Source organism: Maylandia zebra, linkage group LG15 (genome assembly GCF_041146795.1).
Source record: "Maylandia zebra isolate NMK-2024a linkage group LG15, Mzebra_GT3a, whole genome shotgun sequence".
Classification (NCBI taxonomy): Eukaryota; Metazoa; Chordata; class Actinopteri; order Cichliformes; family Cichlidae; genus Maylandia; species Maylandia zebra.
The window spans coordinates 39,010,603-39,031,219 of record NC_135181.1 but is presented as its reverse complement, the minus strand read 5'-3'; the positions used below and the strand labels follow the sequence as shown (position 1 = coordinate 39,031,219).

Here is a 20,617-nt window from a genome sequence, read left to right as displayed (position 1 = left end):
CCAAACAGTCTGGTTTTCCTCTTATGTATTTCTGGACGCAGTGCTAATGTCTTTTAATCTTCATTAGGTGAGAGCGTTCCAGTGACAAAGACCAACCTCCCAAACCCAGTGCCAGGGGACAGGGGGGAGGAGGCTGGTAGTGCCTACAACACAGAGGAGCATAAGAGACACACACTCTTCTGTGGCACCAATGTAATCCAGACCCGCTTCTACACAGGCGAACTGGTCAAGGCTGTAGTGGTGCGCACAGGTTAGTTTGGGGGTCTGGATTCAAGTGCTTTAATGATTAATGTGATTGTAATAATCCAGATCTTTTAAAATGAAATGGGGTACTGTTACAGTATAACAGTGAGATTTAGCCTATATGGAGCGATCGTGGCTCAAGAGTTGGCAGTTCGTCTTGTAATCGGAAGGTTGCTGGTTCGAGCTCCGACAGTCTCGGTCGTTGTGTCCTTGGGCAAGACTCTTCACCCGTTGCCTACTGGTGGTGGTCAGAGACCCCGGTGGCGCCAGTGTCCGGCAGCCTCGCCTCTGTCAGTGCGCCCCAGGGTGGCTGTGGCTACAATGTAGCTTGCCATCACCAGTATGTGAGTGTGTGTGTGTGAATGGGTGGATGACTGAATGTAGTGTAAAGCGCTTTGGGGTCCATAGGGACTAAGTAAAGCACTATACAAATACAGGACATTTACCATTTACCATATGTTTAAGTTAGTGACATAGTCTCTAATGAAATCCTTTACTTTACTGCAAAGTGGGAGCTTGATAAAGTTGGCTGGAATAAAATGGTTTGTCAATTTAGAACAACAAGCTTGCTGTTTGATCTATAAAAGTCCGTTTGGTCAGAACATTTTGCCTCAGTTCAAATGACAGAATGAAAGAAAGTAAGGGCCTGTCTCAATATGCGTACTTGCGTTCTCGTGTACTCGTGATACGTCATCAGTCGGAGAGCAAGTACTGTTCCAATTCAAAGTACGCATCAAGCCGAGAAAGCGAAAAATTCCCGGATGTGTTCTCGCTCCGCCCGTTTTATCGCGCATGCATTGGGGCGACCGTGGCTCAGGGGGTTGGGAAGCGTATCTGTAACCGGAAGGTCGCCGGTTCGATCCCCGGGCTCTCTGTCCTGGTCGTTGTGTCCTTGGGCAAGACACTTTACCCTACTTGCCTACTGGTGTTGGCCAGAGGGGCCGATGGCGCGATATGGCAGCCTCGCTTCTGTCAGTCTGCCCCAGGGCAGCTGTGGCTACAACCGTAGCTGCCTCCACCAGTGTGTGAATGTGAGAGTGAATGAATAGTGGCATTGTAAAGCGCTTTGGGTGCCTTGAAAAGTGCTATATAAATCCAATCCATTATTATTATTATTATTGTGTGGACTTGGTACAGCTAAATAACCCAGAATGCATTTCGTCCAAAACGCAGCAATGGCGGACGAGCGCGGCTAAAAACTTTTAAATATTACTCTTTCTGGGTCACAAAATAAACTTTTAAGTTATTTTCAAGCGAGAATGTAGCTGTGTAAACTTCAAATATCTGCTCGATTTATCAAGATATTATATATTTCCAAACGTGCTCTGACGTTTTCGGAGACGTCTGTGACCCGCCAACTCCATAGCAGACCGCGAGGTCGAGGATCACTAGAGCCGGCGAGAACAGCGGACTCCCGGCACATCGTTTTCAACCCCCCCGCGGTCTTTTCGCTACTCAGGTTAAACAAACCCCAGCAGCTGTCTATTGTATTGAGTGTCCACTAAAATAAAAATAAAAACATTCTAACATCTCACCTGCTTGTTTTTATTAAGTCACACATGTACACTATTTTTATTAATAGAGATTTCGCTACTGAGGTTAAACATGATATATAAGTCATTTCGTTCACTTCTAAATGTTAATGTTTGGTTTATTTCAGTGTTTTATTTGTTCCTGAGTAAACCGGTTTGGCTGTGATTAAAGTTAAGCTTCATAACATATTACTCACAGCTAAATTAAGAGGGGACGGCAGTAAAAACTCCGGACCTGTGACATCATCAAGTACGCTGGTGTTCCAGTTGTACAAATCGCGAGTCCGTGCTCGCATTCTCGGCAAGTCCGGACTCGCCGAGAACGCGAGCACGGACTCGCGTACTTGAGAATTGAGAAAGGGCCTAAGACTTAAAAATGACCAAAGATTCATTTTCTTCACTCAGGTTTCAGCACAGCTAAAGGCCAGCTGGTGCGCTCCATCCTTTATCCCAAACCCACCGACTTCAAGCTGTACCGCGATGCCTACCTCTTCCTGTTGTGTCTGGTGGCTGTGGCTGGAATCGGCTTTGTTTACTCCATTGTACTCAGTATCATGAACGAGGTAATGCAGAAAGTTAAAGGAGAATGATCGGTCTCCTCTTTCAGTTTTTCTTTTTCTCCAAAAAATCTTGTAAGATGATTACGTTTTCAGATGGTTTCCCTTTTTAATGCAATACAATTTAATCGGGTTGGTTGAAATGCCTGAGGCAGCTGTTCTAAGAGTGAGTCATCCTCTGTGGCCAGTAGAAACAAATATTTTGTTCTCCAGAAAACTGACAGTCTTCTCATACATTTGTGTATCTCTTAGCACTGAAGAACATGGGCTCTTTGTGAGTTGTCGAGAATCAGGGTTGTCAAACATGCAAACATCTGCAGTTTTTTGTTTGTTAGGTGCCAGCTAAGACCATCATCATTGAGTCCCTGGACATTGTCACCATAACAGTACCACCAGCGCTGCCAGCCGCTATGACAGCCGGCATTGTGTATGCACAGCGACGCCTAAAACGTATTGGCATTTTCTGCATCAGCCCACAGAGAATTAATATCTGCGGCCAGATCAATCTGGTGTGCTTTGACAAAGTGAGTCTCTAATTTATTCAGATTATCAGTTGTAAAAGACGGTGCTTAAGTCACTCTGTAGAATTTTAGTGCCATGTCATATGTAGAAGCAACTGGTAGCAAAGATCACCCCGTGTTGATTCAGTTGAATTTCATTATCTTTTATCTTTAAAGACTGGAACTCTGACAGAAGATGGGTTAGACCTGTGGGGAGTCCAGAGGGTTGAGAATGGCAGGTAAGATGCTCTGTGCCCTAAATTAGTAAACGTGAGCCTATTTTACTGCATGTTGTAGCCTAAAGAAACTAAAAATCTGAAGGTGTCATTTATTTCAGCCACTGATAAACTGTTAAAAAGAGCTTAGAATATACTGGAGTGTATCTGTGTAACATTTCATATCCCTCTAAATCAGGGATGTCAGACTCATTTTACATTGTGGGCCACATGCTGCCCACTTTGATCTTAAATGGGTCAGAACAGTAAAACTCTGATAAATGTGTAAAATTCAGTAACTACAAAATATAAAGTTTTCATTTCATTTTTCAAAGATTTCCAGTGGGCTGGAGTGGAGTCTTTGCTGGGCTGATTCTGGCTCCCAGACCTTATGTTTGACACAGTTGCTGTAAATGCACAAATTACACTGAGGATCTGGGGTGTTAACATTAAATTACATAGACATTTACTAGTCTTTTAATCAACTCGGATGTGTTGTTCCTGTCATGGTTGTTTCAAACAGCTCAGAAGAAATTTGGATACGAGCAGAAACCAAGAAATCTGCTTGTCTCTGAGATTCCCAGTGATGCCTAAAACTGATCATGCATTGTAATAAGCAGTGGCTGGATGATATGTCTTTTTTCTAGTACTAAGGTTATCGTTAGAAAACTGAATTGTAATAGCTCTGAATTTTAAAGGCCTAATCATTTATTTACCAGATAGATTAAAAGTTTTTATCTTGCAAATGCTCATTTCTCAATCAATTTCTTGCACGATCTGATATCCTCGTGTTGGTGTTGTTCCCACATCATCATAATAAATGTTGTTCCAGGTTCAACATTGCAAGTGACCAATCACATTGTTGTGACGTCATACTGTTGCGACTTCGGAAAAAAAACAGCCGTGAAAAGAAAAGTACTTAACTTGCGAGAAACCCCCTCTGTCCTCCGATCCAGCGATTTGAATTCTTTGCATTTCAGGATACTGTTCTTTAATGAACGGTAAGCATTATACATATTGTTCTTGCAACATTGGAATTTCATAATTGAACGAATCGCTTGGCTTGCAGAAGTGTTATGTCACAAGAAGGTGATTGGTCACTTGCAATGTTGAACCTGGAACAACATTTATTATGATGATGTGGGAACAACACCAACACGACGATATCAGATCATCCCAATTTCTTATGACTCCCACAATGTAGTTAAAGGAGTATAATTTAATCTCTCTTCACCGCCCACTTCTTCTGCCTCTCCAGCTTCCACCTGTCAGAAGAAAATGCCTACAAGGAAAATCTTGTCAAGTCCCAGTTTGTGGCTTGCATGGCCACATGCCACTCACTTACCAAAATAGAAGGCCAGCTGTCTGGGGACCCGCTGGACCTCAAAATGTTTGAGGCTACAGGCTGGGTGAGTTCATCTGTATCTATCCACGAGCTAAATGTCTGTAAGGGCAGGCTAGAGTTATGAGACTCATGAATCCATTTTGTGATGCAGTGTCCCCTTTATTCTCCCTTCTGTCAGTATTTAGGCTGGATACAATTTTGCTAAACTGGGCATTAACGCATTATTGCTTTATAACCTGCCACAAAAACATCTGCATGATTCCAATCATGTTGATGGCTCGAGATTAGAAAGGTCCTCTTCTTTTGTACTAATCTAGTGTACGAGTTTTAGATTATATACAAAAGCTGCGCTGTTCTGATTTTTAGTATGTCTTTGGCATGTCTGGATAAGATTATTCAAAGTAAATGTTACCTCTGCCTAAAAGACATGTAAGCATTATTTCAATGTCTTAATGTTGCACATCTAAAAAGCTTCTTGGTATGAAATGTAAACATTTACTTATATTTACCTGCCCAGATCCTGGAAGAGGCTACCGAGGAGGAAACGTCTCTTCATAATCGTATCATGCCCACTGTCGTTCGACCGCCTAAGCAGCTGTTGCCCCCGGAGCCTGCTGTAACACCAGAGCAGGACATGGTATGTACAGCAACCCGGTTGTTAGCAGGACACCACAGGCCTTCAGAGTCTAGAAAAAGTATAAAATTATATGAATATATCTGTCCAGCATCTAAACGTGCATTTTTTTGTGTGTGTGTCCATGTTATTATAACATTAAAAAGAACAGTGTATTTTTACTCTTAATGACTGGTTTATTTGTTGTTGTGTGTTTTTGTTTTTATAGGAACTCTATGAGCTCTCGGTAAGTAGTAGTTGTATTTCTTTTCATGCCTGTCAAAGTTAACTGTTCATTTCATTTTATTTTTAAAAAGAGTAATTTGGTGATGTGAGTATTTGTGTTTTATTCATTTCTATAGTGCCTTTGTGTATAACTGGTATACTTTTAACTCGATTTTAGCATTTCATCTTTCTCTTTCTAATAAACAAATAATTTTATTTTGTTTGTCTTTACGTGTGCATATGCAGGCAGCCTATGAGATTGGTATTGTGCGCCAGTTCCCTTTTTCTTCAGCGCTCCAGAGAATGAGTGTAGTAGCTCGTCTCCTCGGGGAGAAACGTATGGATGCCTACATGAAAGGTGCACCAGAGGTTGTGACTAGTCTCTGCAGAAGAGAGACGGGTGAGGTGTCCAAAATGTAGAGATGTGCATGTTGTCTTACAATTTGTTTTATTTTTTCTTTTATACATTTTTCTACAAATGTATCTTTGACCTGGTATATCCATGATTTTGTCCCAAAAGTAGATTCTGTTCATCTGGAAACTGTTTTCTGATGAGCAGAATCAACTTTTTGGGACTTTCTTCCCTGGATGATTGAGCATACTTCAAGATAATGATTTTGTTGCTCCAAAATTAGTATTTAGTGTTGTTGTTAGTGTTGGTGCTTGCACTGTGAATCTATAATTCTTGGGTTTCTGTCTTCTTTTCTTGCTGTTTGTTACTGATGAATCACTGATTGGCTCTCTTGTTATTGTATTCATTTCTTTGCAGTGCCAGAAAACTTTGCAGCGGTTTTGGAAGGCTACACGAAGCAGGGTTTCAGAGTCATTGCTCTCGCTCATCGGCGGCTCGAATCAAAACTTACTTGGCACAAGGTCCAGAACATCAACAGGTAGTGTACTTTGCATTGATGTAATACATGCATTCTGTGATCTGAATAAGAAAATAAAGGGAAGTGGCTCTGTGTGGAACAAAAAAATATTTTAATGAGAGATAATTTACTGGGAAGAAATGTATGTTTAATATGGGGATTTTGTTAGACACAAACACATTCATATGTCTTTCGTTGAATTAGGGATCACATAGAAGCAAACATGGAGTTCCTGGGTCTCATCATCATGCAGAACAAGCTGAAGCCAGAAACTCCAGGGGTGCTGCAGGACCTTCATCAAGCCAACATTCGCACAGTCATGGTTACTGGTGAGAACATGCTGGTATTTTCCATCATTGCATAACAAATGAGAGGTCACAGGTATGCCAGCAATAGTTTACTCTGCGTGTATACTTTAACCAGGTGTTCCTGTCTAGACTCACTGTACTTGGCTGTGAATCAAATTCAACTTTGAGCCTTAAAAAGAATTGATTGTTTCACAATTGATCCATGGTTTGCACGTACTCTGGCTCACTTTTAACCTGTTTTTTGCAAGCTCATCCATCTCCATTAGCCCCCAAACTCTACTGTGGTGTCACTTAGGGTGAGGTGACACTGAGCTTGTATTTCATCATTCATAATTCATCATCTATCATCAGTCACAGCCAAGCAAACCTTTGGGTAACTTATTTATAACCCAAGGCTGAAGATGAAAACATGACAAGCAAATGACTGAATTGTGGGATGTTATAGCAAAATTAATATCGTAATCACTTTGCAGGTGACAACATGCTGACGGCCATCTCTGTGGCCCGCGACTGCGGAATGATCCCTCCCCAGGACACAGTCATAATTGCCGATGCCCTCCCTCCACACGATGGACAAGCCGCCAAGATCACCTGGAGATACGCTGACAAACCTCGCAGTGCATCCCGACTTCAGGTGAATCGATGGGTCTAATTCTAACACTGGTACAACACACAGGCAGCTGAACATACTTCAGCTAAACATAGCTCGTAATGTCACATATAAATTGAGCAGTATCTTGTCTACTAAAGGAAATGTAAAGGTTTTCAGCAGATCAAATACAAAACAAAGGTGTGTGATCAGATCATCCAAAACCCATTACCTGTTATTTGATTAACATCGATTACAAGTTATAGAAGTTATTTATTGATTAGATAAAATGCAGCAGATTTTAACATTCAATAGTGAATTTCTGTGTGGGTTCAGAACCTTTGTTAAATAATATAAAGATGTCTTTGTTGATTGTTAAAACAGTTCAAAGACTTGGTTTTTAGTAATTATTGAATGTTCCTGTTTTTGTTTTTTTAAATCTCGATGCATTTCTTAAAATTTCTCATACTTTGGAACAGGAAGTGAACATAAGCCTGGAGGATGTCTGTCACATAGATGATCCCAAAAGCCAAGAGCTCTACCACTTTGCTATGAACGGAAAATCATTTGCTGTAATCGATGAACATTTCCCAGATATGCTTCAAAAGGTAAGAAACTGCTCAAACGAAAATGGAACAGAAGTTGCATCAAATACGTCTTTGTTTCTGACTCCTGATTGTGTGCTCTGCTTTATAGCTCGTGTTGCGCGGCACAGTGTTTGCCAGAATGGCACCTGACCAGAAAACCCAGCTGATTGAGACGCTGCAGGGTGTCGAGTGAGTATTTAGTCAAATATGGGATGTAGCTTTGAACTTGTCAAAAATGAGATTTCAACATTCTGTTATTTAACATTCCCATCGTGTGCTGCTGGACAGTTTGTCATTAATGAGCAGCAGAATCAGCTTTTAAGTCAAAACTGAAAGTTTGTGGCATCGTAGCTTTGATCTTGCAACGACTTTAAAAAGCATTACACTGAGTAAAGATTTACTGTTTGTTCTCATGTGCTCGCAGCTACTTTGTTGGAATGTGTGGCGATGGCGCGAATGACTGTGGGGTATGTACACCTTCATCATTTGGACAACAGCTCTCTGTAATGGACACAATCTGACAGCAGTATGTATATAATGCTAACTTATCTCACCCAGGCTTTGAAGAGGGCTCATAGTGGGATCTCTCTGTCGGAGCTCGAAGCCTCAGTAGCATCTCCCTTCACCTCAAGGACCCCCAACATCTCCTGTGTCCCTAACCTCATCAGGTCTGTATTTTTATTTACATGCTGATCCATAAATGAATAAAACGGTATTAAGAATAAGTATCTTATAGGCTGAATTTGCAGTCTGGCAAATATACACAGTGTTGCGACTTTCATCCGTAAATAAAGCCACGGCCGGCTGAGTTGGTTGTGTCCCTGTGACGCGCCTCCAATAATCCATAATGAGTCGAACTTGTACTTTGCGCATTTATTTTAAGAACAAAACAAAAACAAACATTTGCGCTTTCAATCAATTTACAACTAGCGCATGGATTAACTGGTGTGCCAAAAAATGACGTTCAACAGAAAAGTTTGCCCACAAACCACTCACCCAACACACCTGCTGCGTACACCGACATCAGGTAAATAGACTGTGACCACACCCACATACCATCACCTGAGACGCAGGTAAAGCTATACACCTGTGCCACCAGAACAAAAAAGGAAAAACATAAACATTGACTTTGGCTCTTACACACAGTGTCACACTATTATTCAAATGTTTTGAGGAGTTGAATTTGTTGTTCCGGGAGCAATTTTTTCCCCCAGTTATGTTGTTAAGACACAGTTTGCTTTGTTTTTGCAGGGAGGGCCGTGCTGCTCTTATCACCTCCTTCTGTGTGTTTAAGTTTATGGCCCTCTACAGCATCATCCAGTACATCAGCGTCACTCTCCTCTACTCTGTACGTAAAACTGCCTGCTTAGTTAGATGAGAAATCCAGTGAATTCAGATTTTTGTCATCTGTACCGTGTTGTTTTTGGTTTTTAGATTTTAAGTAACCTTGGCGATTTCCAGTTCCTCTTCATCGACATTGCTATCATCCTCCTCATTGTCTTTACCAGTAAGTACAACTAAAGTATCAAGGATAAGCGATATGTGTGTTTATTTGTTCTGAATGTAATAATCCTCACTATTCACTCTGCCCCTTATCAGTGAGTCTGAACCCAGCGTGGAAAGAGCTGGTGTCCCGTCGTCCTCCATCAGGTCTGATCTCAGGGCCTCTGCTGTTCTCTGTGCTGACCCAGATCCTCATCTGCTTGGGCTTCCAGATCTGGACATTCCTTTGGGTCAAACAGCAGCCCTGGTACAAAGTTTGGACGCCACTTACCGAGTGAGCACTGACTATTACTTCTAATGTGTAGCAGACAAATACCCAAATCAAATAATAACTTGGTTTCATTATAAGTTTTAAACGTTGTCATGTTATCGTGTTCCACATTTTGTTACATGATGGATTAAATTCTGCACACAATAGAATTTAATCCACCACAATGAAATTCTTGCAAATGTATTAAAAATCGAAACAAATATATAACCTGTGCATAAGTATTCACAGCCTTTCCCGTGACACTCAGAATTGATCTTATTGTTTCCACTGATCATGTGAGATGATCTTCAACTTGATTGAAGGCCACTTGTGGCGAATTCAGTTGATTGGGGATGATTTGGAAAGGCACACATGTCAATTAATAAGATCCCATGTGTCAAAGCGCAAAGCAAGCCAGGATGTCCGAGGAATTATCTGTAGACCTCTGAGATGGGATTGTATCAACTTTGAACCACCAGGGCCTTAGTCAGGGAGGTGACCAGATTTGCACGAATTTCAAGTAACGTTTTTTACTTTGTAACTGTGGGATTTGTGTGTATAATTTTTGTGTTGAAAAATGAATTTAATCCATTTTGGAAAAGGCTATAAGATTCTGAACATGTGAAGCGCTGTGATTACTTTCTAGATGCAGTATAAAAGGACCACAGAGTGAAAATGTTCTTAATGACTTCTCTGTCTTCACACAGTGTCTGCAACCTCACATCACACATTGAAATGGACTTTGAAAATGAGACAGAAGAGGACGAGCACAACATCCAAAACTATGAGAACACCAGCCTCTTCTACGTCTCTTCCTTCCAGTATCTCATTGTTGCTATTGTTTTCTCCAAAGGCAAACCTTTCAGGCAGCCGAGCTATAAGAATTGTAAGAAACTTTTCCCTAACGTGTGTGTGTGTGTGTGTGTGTGTGTGTACGTGTGTGTGTGTGTGTACACATATATATATATGCCCTAAAAAGTAAACTCTACAATTTTATTTGCGTGTTTTCTTCACAGGGCCTTTTGTGCTGTCTGCTGGGAGTTTATATGTTTTCCTGCTGTTCATCTTGTTCTACCGAGTAGACGTCATTAATGGGTTTATGGAGGTGGGAAGACATTAAATGCACACTTTATATTCTTTAATGTAGGATACAGCTTTATTTATCACCTCAGGCTCCATCTTTTCTTGGTATTTATTCATGTAAATGGAGATTCTGACTTTGTTTTTGACTTACTGTAGTATTGCGCGTGCATAAAGCTTTAAGGCAGGGCTGTCTTGGTAAGACTAACTTTATAACTTTTTCTTGTCGCTTCATTGACGAGTGTTTCTCTGTCTGTGTAGATTGTTTGCATCCCGTTTGAATGGAGGCTAAAACTTTTCCTCATCATCTTAGTCAATGCTGCTGTGTCTGTTTTGGTGGAGGTAAGATCCACACGTTCACACTTGGGTAACAGCTGATGTTTTCCCCATGTTCAGATTTTGTTTTCTCATGCAGTGTGCTCATCTTTATCTCGTTTAACTGGACAGCAAGATCAGTTTTGTGTTGTAAAGCAGAAACGGAAAGAAGCAAAGTGTGAGGTTTTTAATAGTTAACCGTTTAAAGAATGTGACTTTATTTTGTTACAATATGTGCATTTGTGGGTATTTTACTCCACATGTTTGTCTAATTAAGGATGCTTTTCAGAATTTATTTCTGTAAACCTTCACGACACTGGATTATTAATGCCTGCCTGCTGACTCGCTGGAGCAGTATCACTGTTTCTGCCCTCCTTTTAGATGGCTGCCCTTGCATTCACGTACTGCTTAGTATGCCCCCGTAGATGGAGCCTTTTCCTAAACTAACAGTGCAGTTTCCCTTCATCTTTGAAGTGAATTGGAGGGACAAAAACACAGCAAGCAGATTCAGTTTCATCAAGAGCTTGCAGTATTTTTTTTAGACGACAATAACCATGCACGGCCTTCTTACTAATAAGCTTAATTTTAACCTCACATGCAATGATTAACACTCAGTTTCATGGAAGGAAAGAAAACTGCTATACTTGGTACTTTAAAGCAGTGTGCCACTAAAAATCAGTTGCCCACCTCTATAACAGGAGCTTTGTGAAATCAAACCAGACTCTCTGTAATTCTTTCCCCTGCCCACTGCACCATCCCATAGACCATCATCCTTGACATCGTCTTACGGAAGCTTGTGTTCAGCCGAGACAAACAGGGCAACTTTGGCGTCACTCCTGCCGCCCCGGCACCACAGGTTGGAAATATCTGACACCTTTTTCTCTAGCCCTTTCTTTTTACTCTTGTGTGGTGTTCTCTCTCTCTCTGTTCCCACTTTTTTCTTCTAATGTAACTGCTAACCACGTGCATGTGCAAAACCTCAGTCTTCTGATCTGTACGCTCCTCCCTTTGTCCCTCTAACGGGCACTCTGGTCAGGGCTTAAAAACGTGGTAACTCAGTTTTATTCAGGCTGAGCCACATGACATCAAATGTTGAAACTATTGCTGGATGTCATAGATTGTTGCTATTGAAGCAGCGCTGGCCTTCGGTGAAGTAAACCCATAATCTCATCATATCTAATGTGTGTAGTTTTAATGTTTTTCTGTACTGTAGGTCATTTAAATAAGTGATATGCTTCCATGCAATAGACATGCAGAATGCTGAGCAAAACATTCATCTACTCTTATTAATAATAACAACAATAATAATAATACATATTTCCCATTGCCTAGCAAGTATGACACACACCCCTCCCCCCCACCGCTCCATCCCCTGTGGTAGTCTGCAGGCCCTCTGCTTGCTGCCCTTCTTAGCATCACTCAACATTGTCACTGGATCTCATCAAGTGTAGTATGTTTGTATTTGAATAGTGAGACCTTAAATGTCTTTGTCAGTGTGTGGTTTCTAAGTTACCCTTTTGTCTATGTTTGTAATGTAAAGATCCTTTGTCTGTTTGTTCTTTGAATCCATGAGCTTGTTTTTAAGGAGAAGGCTCAGTCTTTAAGCTGTCTGTAGACCAGAATCATGCTGAATTTTGTTTTAATCTGCATGCACGCACAGTTGCTATAGTTTATCAGTGTCAAGAAATATGCATATTACAACTTTGACACTATATGAGCATATTTATATTTTGCATGTAGCAGTTTTGTTTGATTTGGCTGTTCAAGTATTCATTAAAAAACACACACAAACTTTGTCTGTCAGGGAACCTTTCTGCAGTTTTACTTATTTGATTATTTTTCATGTTGTGGTATTCACAGGGAGCCAATGATCTGTATGGACACAAGTGTCTGTCCTGCCAGTGTTGCCCCCGCAAGATGAGACCCAAAGCTCGCTACATGCACCTTGCCCAGGAGCTCAGTGTGGACCCTGACTGGCCTCCGAAGCCCACCACTACCACTGAAGCCAAGCCACGCCCAGAAAATGGCTCTGCCTATCAAATCATAATCAACTCCTAGCACCCCACAGCCTGTACTAGCTTATTCAGCTTCTACCTTTCATACAGGAAACATGCATATGAGGTGTGTTCAGTAAATTTCAATGGAACTGTCATGGGATAACTGCTTGCCTTCACTGTTCGTGCTCCAATGCTGTATAGTTTCAGATACTGTATTATTGCGCAAAAAAAATCTATGACACACATCTACCAAATGAATTTACATTGAACTTCGCTCAGTACTCTTGCTCTCTTTGGTTCACCCCCACACACGCTCTCAGGTCGCTTTTTATTTATCGTTAAAGGTGCAATATGTTGAACACCTTACTCTCGAAAAGGTCAGCGTTGTTTTGCAGGGTCATGCAGCAGCTCCTCTGGAAGTAGTGCTGCTTTTACTTTGCTTTTCATTTGCAAAGAAGGATAAGTGCAGCAAACAGCACAAGGCTTAAACTGACCATAGCAGGTTGGGCTCCACTGTTTTACTCCTTATAAAAGAAAAAGCAATCTCTGGGAAGAGCTCTTCCTTCCTTCATGTTAGACTGACGCAGGCTTTATGCAACAGTGACTCAGTGTCTCACCTTGAGATACAGTGCGATATTACACTTCAGTACGGGCTGGCGCTACCTCGTTATCATCCTTACTTCAGTAGCTGTCATACAATCTTCTGATAATTTGTAAATTTTTAAGCAGTTTTAAGCTACCAGTCTTGTATGTTTCACCTTTAAATGTCACAAATTGAAATCCTCCTTTATTACAGTGTCTTTACTGAAACTAAGCAGCATTCAACTCAGTCTAGAAGAACCATTGAAAAGCCATCAAAATGGTGCATTGGCCCCTTCAAATCAACGTTCAACACAGGTTCAGCATAACCTCGCTTTGTGTGTGTGCAAGGGGGTGGAAAAGAGAGGCCGGGGCCCACTACACTCCAGAGCTAGCCTCTCACATACGTGTTCTGTCAGAAATCTCAGTTAAGGTGTTTAATCCTAATTAAGTTATTCCTTTTATATGATTGTCATAAATAACAAGGTCTGCAGATTACAATATTGACCACAATACTAGAGTTTTGATTAAGAGTGGAATGGGATGTGTAGGTGTTTCAGAGAATGGAGAAGTACGGCGTTGGATAGGATGTGTTTCTCAACAGACATTTGCACATATCTTAGCTGATGTGAATATTGCAAGCTCTAATTGCTACTGTGTAGTGCTCTTTTGCAGCTAATGTAGATACATAGAATTTCAGTCAGCTGTGGGGAGGTTTGCAATTGTATACTGGCTGCATTTAGTGCTTTGTGCAGTTACACACCCATAAGGGGAAGTACCTTTATATTCCTGCTTTGAAGTAAAGACACACTCATATCTAATTGGCTATCGGAGATCATGTTAAACATCTGAAGAATACAGAATTATTTTTTAAATCTACCATCAGATAAATTTGTTCCATGATTTGTTGACCTGCTATAATTAGATGTGACCTGTTTCAAAATCAGTCTGTTCTCGGGAACTTCTCATTTCCATGGTTAGGAAGGTTAGGGAGAGTGTTTTTTTACAAATTGATTGAAATTAAGTGTAATTTATGCCAAGTTTCAGTCAACTTTCAGTCAGGCCATTATGGCTTGGTAAATAATAGGGGGGGAACCTTGATGCTGCAGAAGGATATGATTATGTTTAAAAAAACAAACAAAAAACAGTGAATATTTGATGTACTTCCATTATGGGTTTTTTTGTTTGTTTTGTCCAAACATGCTACCTCTAAAACAAATGACTGAATTCTCATCTATCTTAACAGTACTGGCATTAATGTTAATATATCATACTAATAGAATTTACATAGAATATTGCATCTTTATAATAATTGTCAGGATCATATGCTGTTAACGCTGACTGGGAACAGCAATGCCTCCGTTTGGCACCTCCCTATCCATCTATACCAGCGGTCCCCAACCTTTTTTGCACCACGGACCGGTTTATGCCCGACAATATTTTCACGGACCGGCCGTTAAGGTGTCGCGGATAAATACAACAAATTTAAACTAGTACCGGTACTGAAAAAAAAGAAGATTTATTCATAACACACGTGAAAAGACCCAGGAAAACAGAGTTAATGATAAAAACGATAACAAAATAACGCTGAAAACCGATAAAACCCCTGAAAACCATAAATTTCACACCTGAGCCTCAACTCTCGCAGCCCGGGTTGGGGACCGCTGATCTATACTGCTTTGGCCTTCTAGTGCTGAAAATCTAGCAAAGTCGCCTCTACTTACTGTGCTTCTCTCTACTCTTTCAAATTGTTTTCTAGTGTGTAATAAGCTTTATAGAATTATGGGCTGCTAGTGGAACTTTAAATCATAAATATTTTGTTTGCATCTACTGTATGAGCCATGTCCTGTCTGCAGAAAACATGGAAAAACATGCATGAAACCAGCTCTCTATGGCCACGCTCTGAAGATAGTTGATGGTTGCAATGCTAGAAATAGCACTTCAGTTACAAAGCTTAACTATAGAATTAAGAAAGATTAACATTACATTTATGTATTACAAAAAAGGAAAGAATCTACATCAGAAACGGCATGAATCTGTCTGATTATTGTGGACAGCTAACCACATGCATGATACCATATGAATCTAAGCATCTGCATATTCAAAGCCTTTTTAGATTGGCTCCAAAAAGGCAGAAGTACATGCTTACATTTTCAGTTTTAAAAGGCGATTTCTTCCTATGGAAGACTGATTACAATACTGTACTACATTATAGCAGCTGTGCAACTGATCCACTCGCTGTTTTAAAGCAATCATGAAATGACAAAACCTGTACAAGATGGATGTTTACGCAGCCAAATTTCTATATTACACGTAGCCTGATTGCAAAGAGTCAAGAGCTGTATTTATGCTCACTCCTCTTTATTTGGCATTTACAGTAATACTCCATGAAATGTCTTTCAGACTCACCCCACTAGATTTTGAAGGAGCTGTAAATGATTGAAGGCTCTCCCTAATAAAATCTAATGGGGAAAGTTCAGTCTTTTAAAATGGGTTTCAGTCATTACTGACCAAACAGATGGATGAGAAAGATGAGCATTCTCATATGAAAGAGTTTGAAGATTTTTTTTACATTGTGCATTTATAGCCATGGACGTGGAGAAATGGGCAAACTTCTTTACAGGCAGATTAAAAACCAGTATAGGAAGACTGTAGTATCACTTTAAACCAACTTGCACAAATCAGGTTAACTGTATCAGTGTAAGTGTAAAGCACAGCAGGTTGCCTTTCATGAATTGTAGTGGTTCGGTTTCTTCAGAGTGCTCATTAGAGATTATGTGACGCCGTACAGAAAGAAAAACGATTAAAAAGAAACTTGATTCCTCCAGGGGAAAATGGAGCAAATGAATTCTCAGACATCCTAACAGCGCTGTTATTGTCTGACTCTTCTTCAAGTATTCATCTGGTTCACTGATTGTTTTTCTATACAGTGGAAATTGTCATATTAGTAATAATAATGTAAGGTTGCTCCAGTGCTAAAAGCCATTTCAGCAGTGTCTATTCAGATGCATTCATGTGAAAGTTGGGCTCCATGTTGCATAAACCTTTCCTTGGATGCATTGTTCATTATTACTTTGTGCGTAAAGAGGGCTCTATAGATGGGATGCAGATGTGATGATTTGTATTCATGCGAATTCAAAGCATGGCTCACATTGGCATTTTTGTGCTTATTAGCAGAATGGTTAAAGTGTGTCGTCATGTTGACTGAAAGCGATTTGGCATGTGTGCTCTGACACTGGTCACATCCGTCACACGACTTTCTCGCTTTTCTATATTAATTATATATTTTTTTTTCTAGGTGACCTGTGAGGTTAAGAATGAATGTAATGCAAAAAAACCTACAAAATTTAATCCAATGCAATATTACAATTATTGATATTTCCAAAGACTTTTCATCACACTTTTTTCTTTCCAAAAAAAGACTGAGTGAAAGAGAGAGGTTTCATCTGTCCTGTGTCAGTTTCAACAAAGCAAAAGACGGTTTTTAGTGGTGATAATGTTAATAATGTTAGAGGTTGGATCATATATGAGATGTACATTTCTAGTGTGTGCAGAAGAGTCGAAAGTTATAAAAACAATTATGGTTTTTGAATTATCAAAGGGCTGGTGTGTCTTTTTCTACTTTTTTTGGTACTGTGTTACAATCATTTGTCTATTTTTGGATTATGGATTAATCTGTACTTTCACTTTTGTTATGGAGTTGCATTATCTTTGTTTTGGGGGCATAAATCCTGGGCATTTATTTCATAGTTTGAATCGAGTTTTGCAAAGTATGATTAGGGCACTTGGATTAATATCATTTGGGCAAAAACGTGTTATAAACTTCATCCAAACCTTTAGAGTTTGGATGAAGTGAAATGTTCACCATCGTAATTTCAAAGATTTCTCTTTAAAAAAAAAAAAAAGAAGAAGAAGAAGAAAAAAAAGATCGGTTTCTGTTTTGTTTTTCACTTTTTCTTTGGTTTCTCTTGTGTGTAAACTATGAATTAAATTCTGTCACAAAAAGGGAATTCAGCTGCAGTAGGTTAGGCATCTCTGCTTAGCTCATTCAGAATATGAGCATCATCTGACAATCTTTGTCCTGATCGTCATGTGTATGTATTTTACTTTTTTCTTTTTTTTTTTTGTCTAGAGTTTTTTAAACACTTCCATGTAAAGTGTAAATGTAATTTAGCAGAATGTGCATTGTTGTTCAACATCAGAGGCCTGTTGTCATACATACATAGCTGCTTAGGAGCAAAATGTTTCAGTCTCAGCTGCATCATCACTGTGCACTTCAACACAAACAGTTCCACCTATAGATGTGCAAAGTGTGAGTACTACTATTGCTTTTCCCTGTACTCGGGTTTTGCCTTTTACTGTAACAACTGTATAGAAGCAGTGGATCTTATGCTGAAACCTCTATGCTCTTAAACAGGTACAGGACACCAACTGTTCAGTTAGCATTGGCCTCTTATTTAAACCATGTATTTAAAACACACCACCGAATGGCATTTAGATTAAATCTAAATTTAATCTGAATTAAATCTGAGTGAATGAACACTCGTGGATGTCGTTTCCTCAGGGAACTGGGTCTATTTGATCATGTATTTGTTACGAATTAAGAAATAAAAGTTGAAACCCAAACTGAATGGGGGGAAAAAACCCAGTTGATTTAATAACTTTATCACAGCCAATCTGGGTTTTTTGTTTTTGTTTTTTCTTTCAGGGCAATTTATTTGCTGTGCTTATTATTTGCAGGTCCCTTACCTCAGCAAGAGGGTATATGTATTTACTTTTTAGCAGAGATGTAAATTGTTTTTAAAGAATTTTGTACTTTATAATTTATTTCTTATTTATGTTAAGTTCTTTTTCCCTGAGGATTGTATTTCAAATTTATCTTGATTTCTTTCTTTTCAATAAATGTTTTTTAAAGCAACCTTGATGATAATAGTAATTTTCGTGAATAGGATAATGTGAGGGTTGAAATGCTACAGAAAATGAAGTGGAAGAAGATTTAACAAGAATCAACCTGAGCAGAAAATACATTAGCTTGCCTATTTACAGAATTGAACCCCCAAACTGGGATATGGGTTATTTGCATGTAAAATTAAAACATTTTAAAATATATTACTTTTGTTAGTGTTGTGTGAAAGTCTTGAGTCACCTCTCATAACCTATATTATGTTTCCAAGGAGCCAGACTTTCTTTATAATGGGCTATGACTGATTAAAGCATAAAAAGACACTTAACTCAAAGGGTAAAGCAATGCTGTCTGCTTGTAACAGACAACTTGGTAAAGAACCAAATTAAAATGGTCGTTTTAGGCAAGGTGCAAGCAGCCCATCGCATTTTTCTACCTTCTTTTTAGTTGAATCTACGTAAAATGCCGGAGATAATAATTTGCGAGGCATGAAACCGTACTTTTGCATTAACAGGCAATTTCTCCAGAAAATATCTCAGCGTAAAGTGCAGTGTTGGAAAGAGTTTCAGGCCTGTTACTTCTTTTTTCCTCGACTTGTCCTATCTACATCACATAGACCGTATGCATTTTTTTTAAAAATAGGGAAAAATCCAACAAAAACCTGAGATCCGTGTGAGCCACTGTTCATTGAAGCTTCATCTGAAATGGGCAAAGGCTGGTTATCAAGAAGCCATCCTTAAGGAAGGGAAATGGAGACGAAAGCCTGAGGTATTTGAAAAGTTACGCTTTCTGTGCATCTTGTGAATGTAATGACTAAAGAAGGAAGTCATCTAGGATGGTCAAACTTATACTATAGGTGCATGCTCTAGTAGCCTCCGGGGCACCTGTTGTTGTCAATTGACATTACATAAATAACACTGAATTATATTGAACTATAGAGACATTTAAAAATCGAAAAAACACAGTATAAAAAGAAGAAATAATGGCAGCTTTATTTCCTAAACATATGTAGTGCACATTGTTATGGTTATCCCTAAAAACCCCGACACAGATGACGAGGGTGTCATTTGAAAAGAGATATTATTATTATTATTATTATTATTTTTTAACTTTATTTAACAAACAATGAGTATACAACATACGAACAGATGAAGTATACAAAACAACAGAACATTAACACAAAAAGCCAAGGGTAAAAGAAAAAGGTAACAATTATAAGGATACACGCAAAAATTCACATATATTGTTTTGAGAGCCTTTTTGTTGGTGCAGTCTGATATTGATTGTATGTACATTTCCACATCCTTAAAATAATGACAGAAATATGGTGTTTTGTTAGTAAACATTTATCATACTTCTTGGGGAACTTAAAGAAACAGAATAAAACATTTTCCCATCGTAAAGAAAACTCCCTTAAAATATGGACAATAACAAAGCTGCTAAATTCTTCCAGAATCTCTGTGTAAAAGAACAGTACCAAAAAAGATGTCTCACAGTTTCTGGATGATCCCCACAGAAAGTACAATTAGTATTAATTTCCCTTTTAAATTTTACCATGTAGTGACTGGCTGGATAACGTTTATGTAGAATTTTAAATGAGACTTCTTTCACCTTATTTACAATCAAATATTTATGGGGGACCATCCAGACTGTCTTCCACTTGATATCTGGAACATATCGGTTCCAATAAGATATTATATATGGGAGAGAGACGATATCTTCTTGGAATAAACGACGTATTTTCTTATTACTGTTACCAAGTTCCTGTGAAAAGCAGATTTTTCCTATTGGTGACTCAGCTGGATCAGGGAGAGTGACTGAGGTAGAGATTGAGCTGTCAGTGTTTTTATATAACATTAAAGTCCCTGAGGGTATGGCACCAAGCACCATTGAGAATTCCTGAACACTGATTGGAAAATTATATAGTGCAATAAAGTCGTTGTAAGTAAGTAGTTGTCCCTCTTTATTAACCAGCTGAGCCACCAATAGGATCCCATTTTGGACCCAAGTTTCCAGGAAAAGTGATTTATTTTTATATAAAATATCTCTGTTGTTCCAGATAAGGTATTTGTGAGGTGAGAAGTTGTGTTTATAAATGAGGGTCCACGCTAAGAAGAAGAAGAAGAGACTGAACAGGGTGATCCGAAGGGCCAGCTCTGTTCTAGGATGCCCTCTGGACCCAGTGGAGGTGGTGAGTGACAGGAGAACGGCGGCTAAGCTGTCATCCCTGATGGACAACATCTCCCACCCCATGCAGCAGACTGTGACAGCACTGAGCAGCTCCTTCAGTGGGAGACTGCGGCACCCACGGTGTGGGACGGAGAGATTTCGCAGGTCTTTCCTCCCCACTGCTGTCAGACTCCACAACAAAGACTTTAACTGATCAAGCACACACATCCACACATGT

The 20,617-nt window shown here is 39.5% G+C and overlaps 1 protein-coding gene across 2 annotated transcripts in view; it reads left to right on the top strand.

Annotated features, from left to right (window-relative positions):
* The window catches only part of atp13a3 (ATPase 13A3), a 48,958-nt gene extending 30,732 nt beyond the window's left edge, over positions 1 to 18,226 (top strand). Inside the window, exons 12-34 of one of the 2 annotated variants that reach the window (XM_014413735.4) lie at positions 68 to 250; positions 2,181 to 2,338; positions 2,668 to 2,856; positions 3,010 to 3,071; positions 4,306 to 4,456; positions 4,910 to 5,029; positions 5,235 to 5,252; positions 5,477 to 5,630; positions 6,000 to 6,120; positions 6,304 to 6,428; positions 6,881 to 7,041; positions 7,476 to 7,604; positions 7,693 to 7,772; positions 8,008 to 8,050; positions 8,142 to 8,251; positions 8,835 to 8,931; positions 9,018 to 9,090; positions 9,183 to 9,360; positions 10,044 to 10,222; positions 10,353 to 10,441; positions 10,678 to 10,758; positions 11,495 to 11,587; positions 12,592 to 18,226. In XM_014413735.4, coding sequence (XP_014269221.1) covers positions 68 to 250; positions 2,181 to 2,338; positions 2,668 to 2,856; positions 3,010 to 3,071; positions 4,306 to 4,456; positions 4,910 to 5,029; positions 5,235 to 5,252; positions 5,477 to 5,630; positions 6,000 to 6,120; positions 6,304 to 6,428; positions 6,881 to 7,041; positions 7,476 to 7,604; positions 7,693 to 7,772; positions 8,008 to 8,050; positions 8,142 to 8,251; positions 8,835 to 8,931; positions 9,018 to 9,090; positions 9,183 to 9,360; positions 10,044 to 10,222; positions 10,353 to 10,441; positions 10,678 to 10,758; positions 11,495 to 11,587; positions 12,592 to 12,789 — 2,792 coding nt within the window. In that variant the 3' untranslated portion in view covers positions 12,790 to 18,226. The remainder of the gene's footprint in view (positions 1 to 67; positions 251 to 2,180; positions 2,339 to 2,667; positions 2,857 to 3,009; positions 3,072 to 4,305; positions 4,457 to 4,909; positions 5,030 to 5,234; positions 5,253 to 5,476; positions 5,631 to 5,999; positions 6,121 to 6,303; positions 6,429 to 6,880; positions 7,042 to 7,475; positions 7,605 to 7,692; positions 7,773 to 8,007; positions 8,051 to 8,141; positions 8,252 to 8,834; positions 8,932 to 9,017; positions 9,091 to 9,182; positions 9,361 to 10,043; positions 10,223 to 10,352; positions 10,442 to 10,677; positions 10,759 to 11,494; positions 11,588 to 12,591) is intronic. The other variant, XM_014413737.4, reaches the window with a different exon arrangement.
* The last annotated feature ends 2,391 nt before the right edge of the window (positions 18,227 to 20,617 follow it).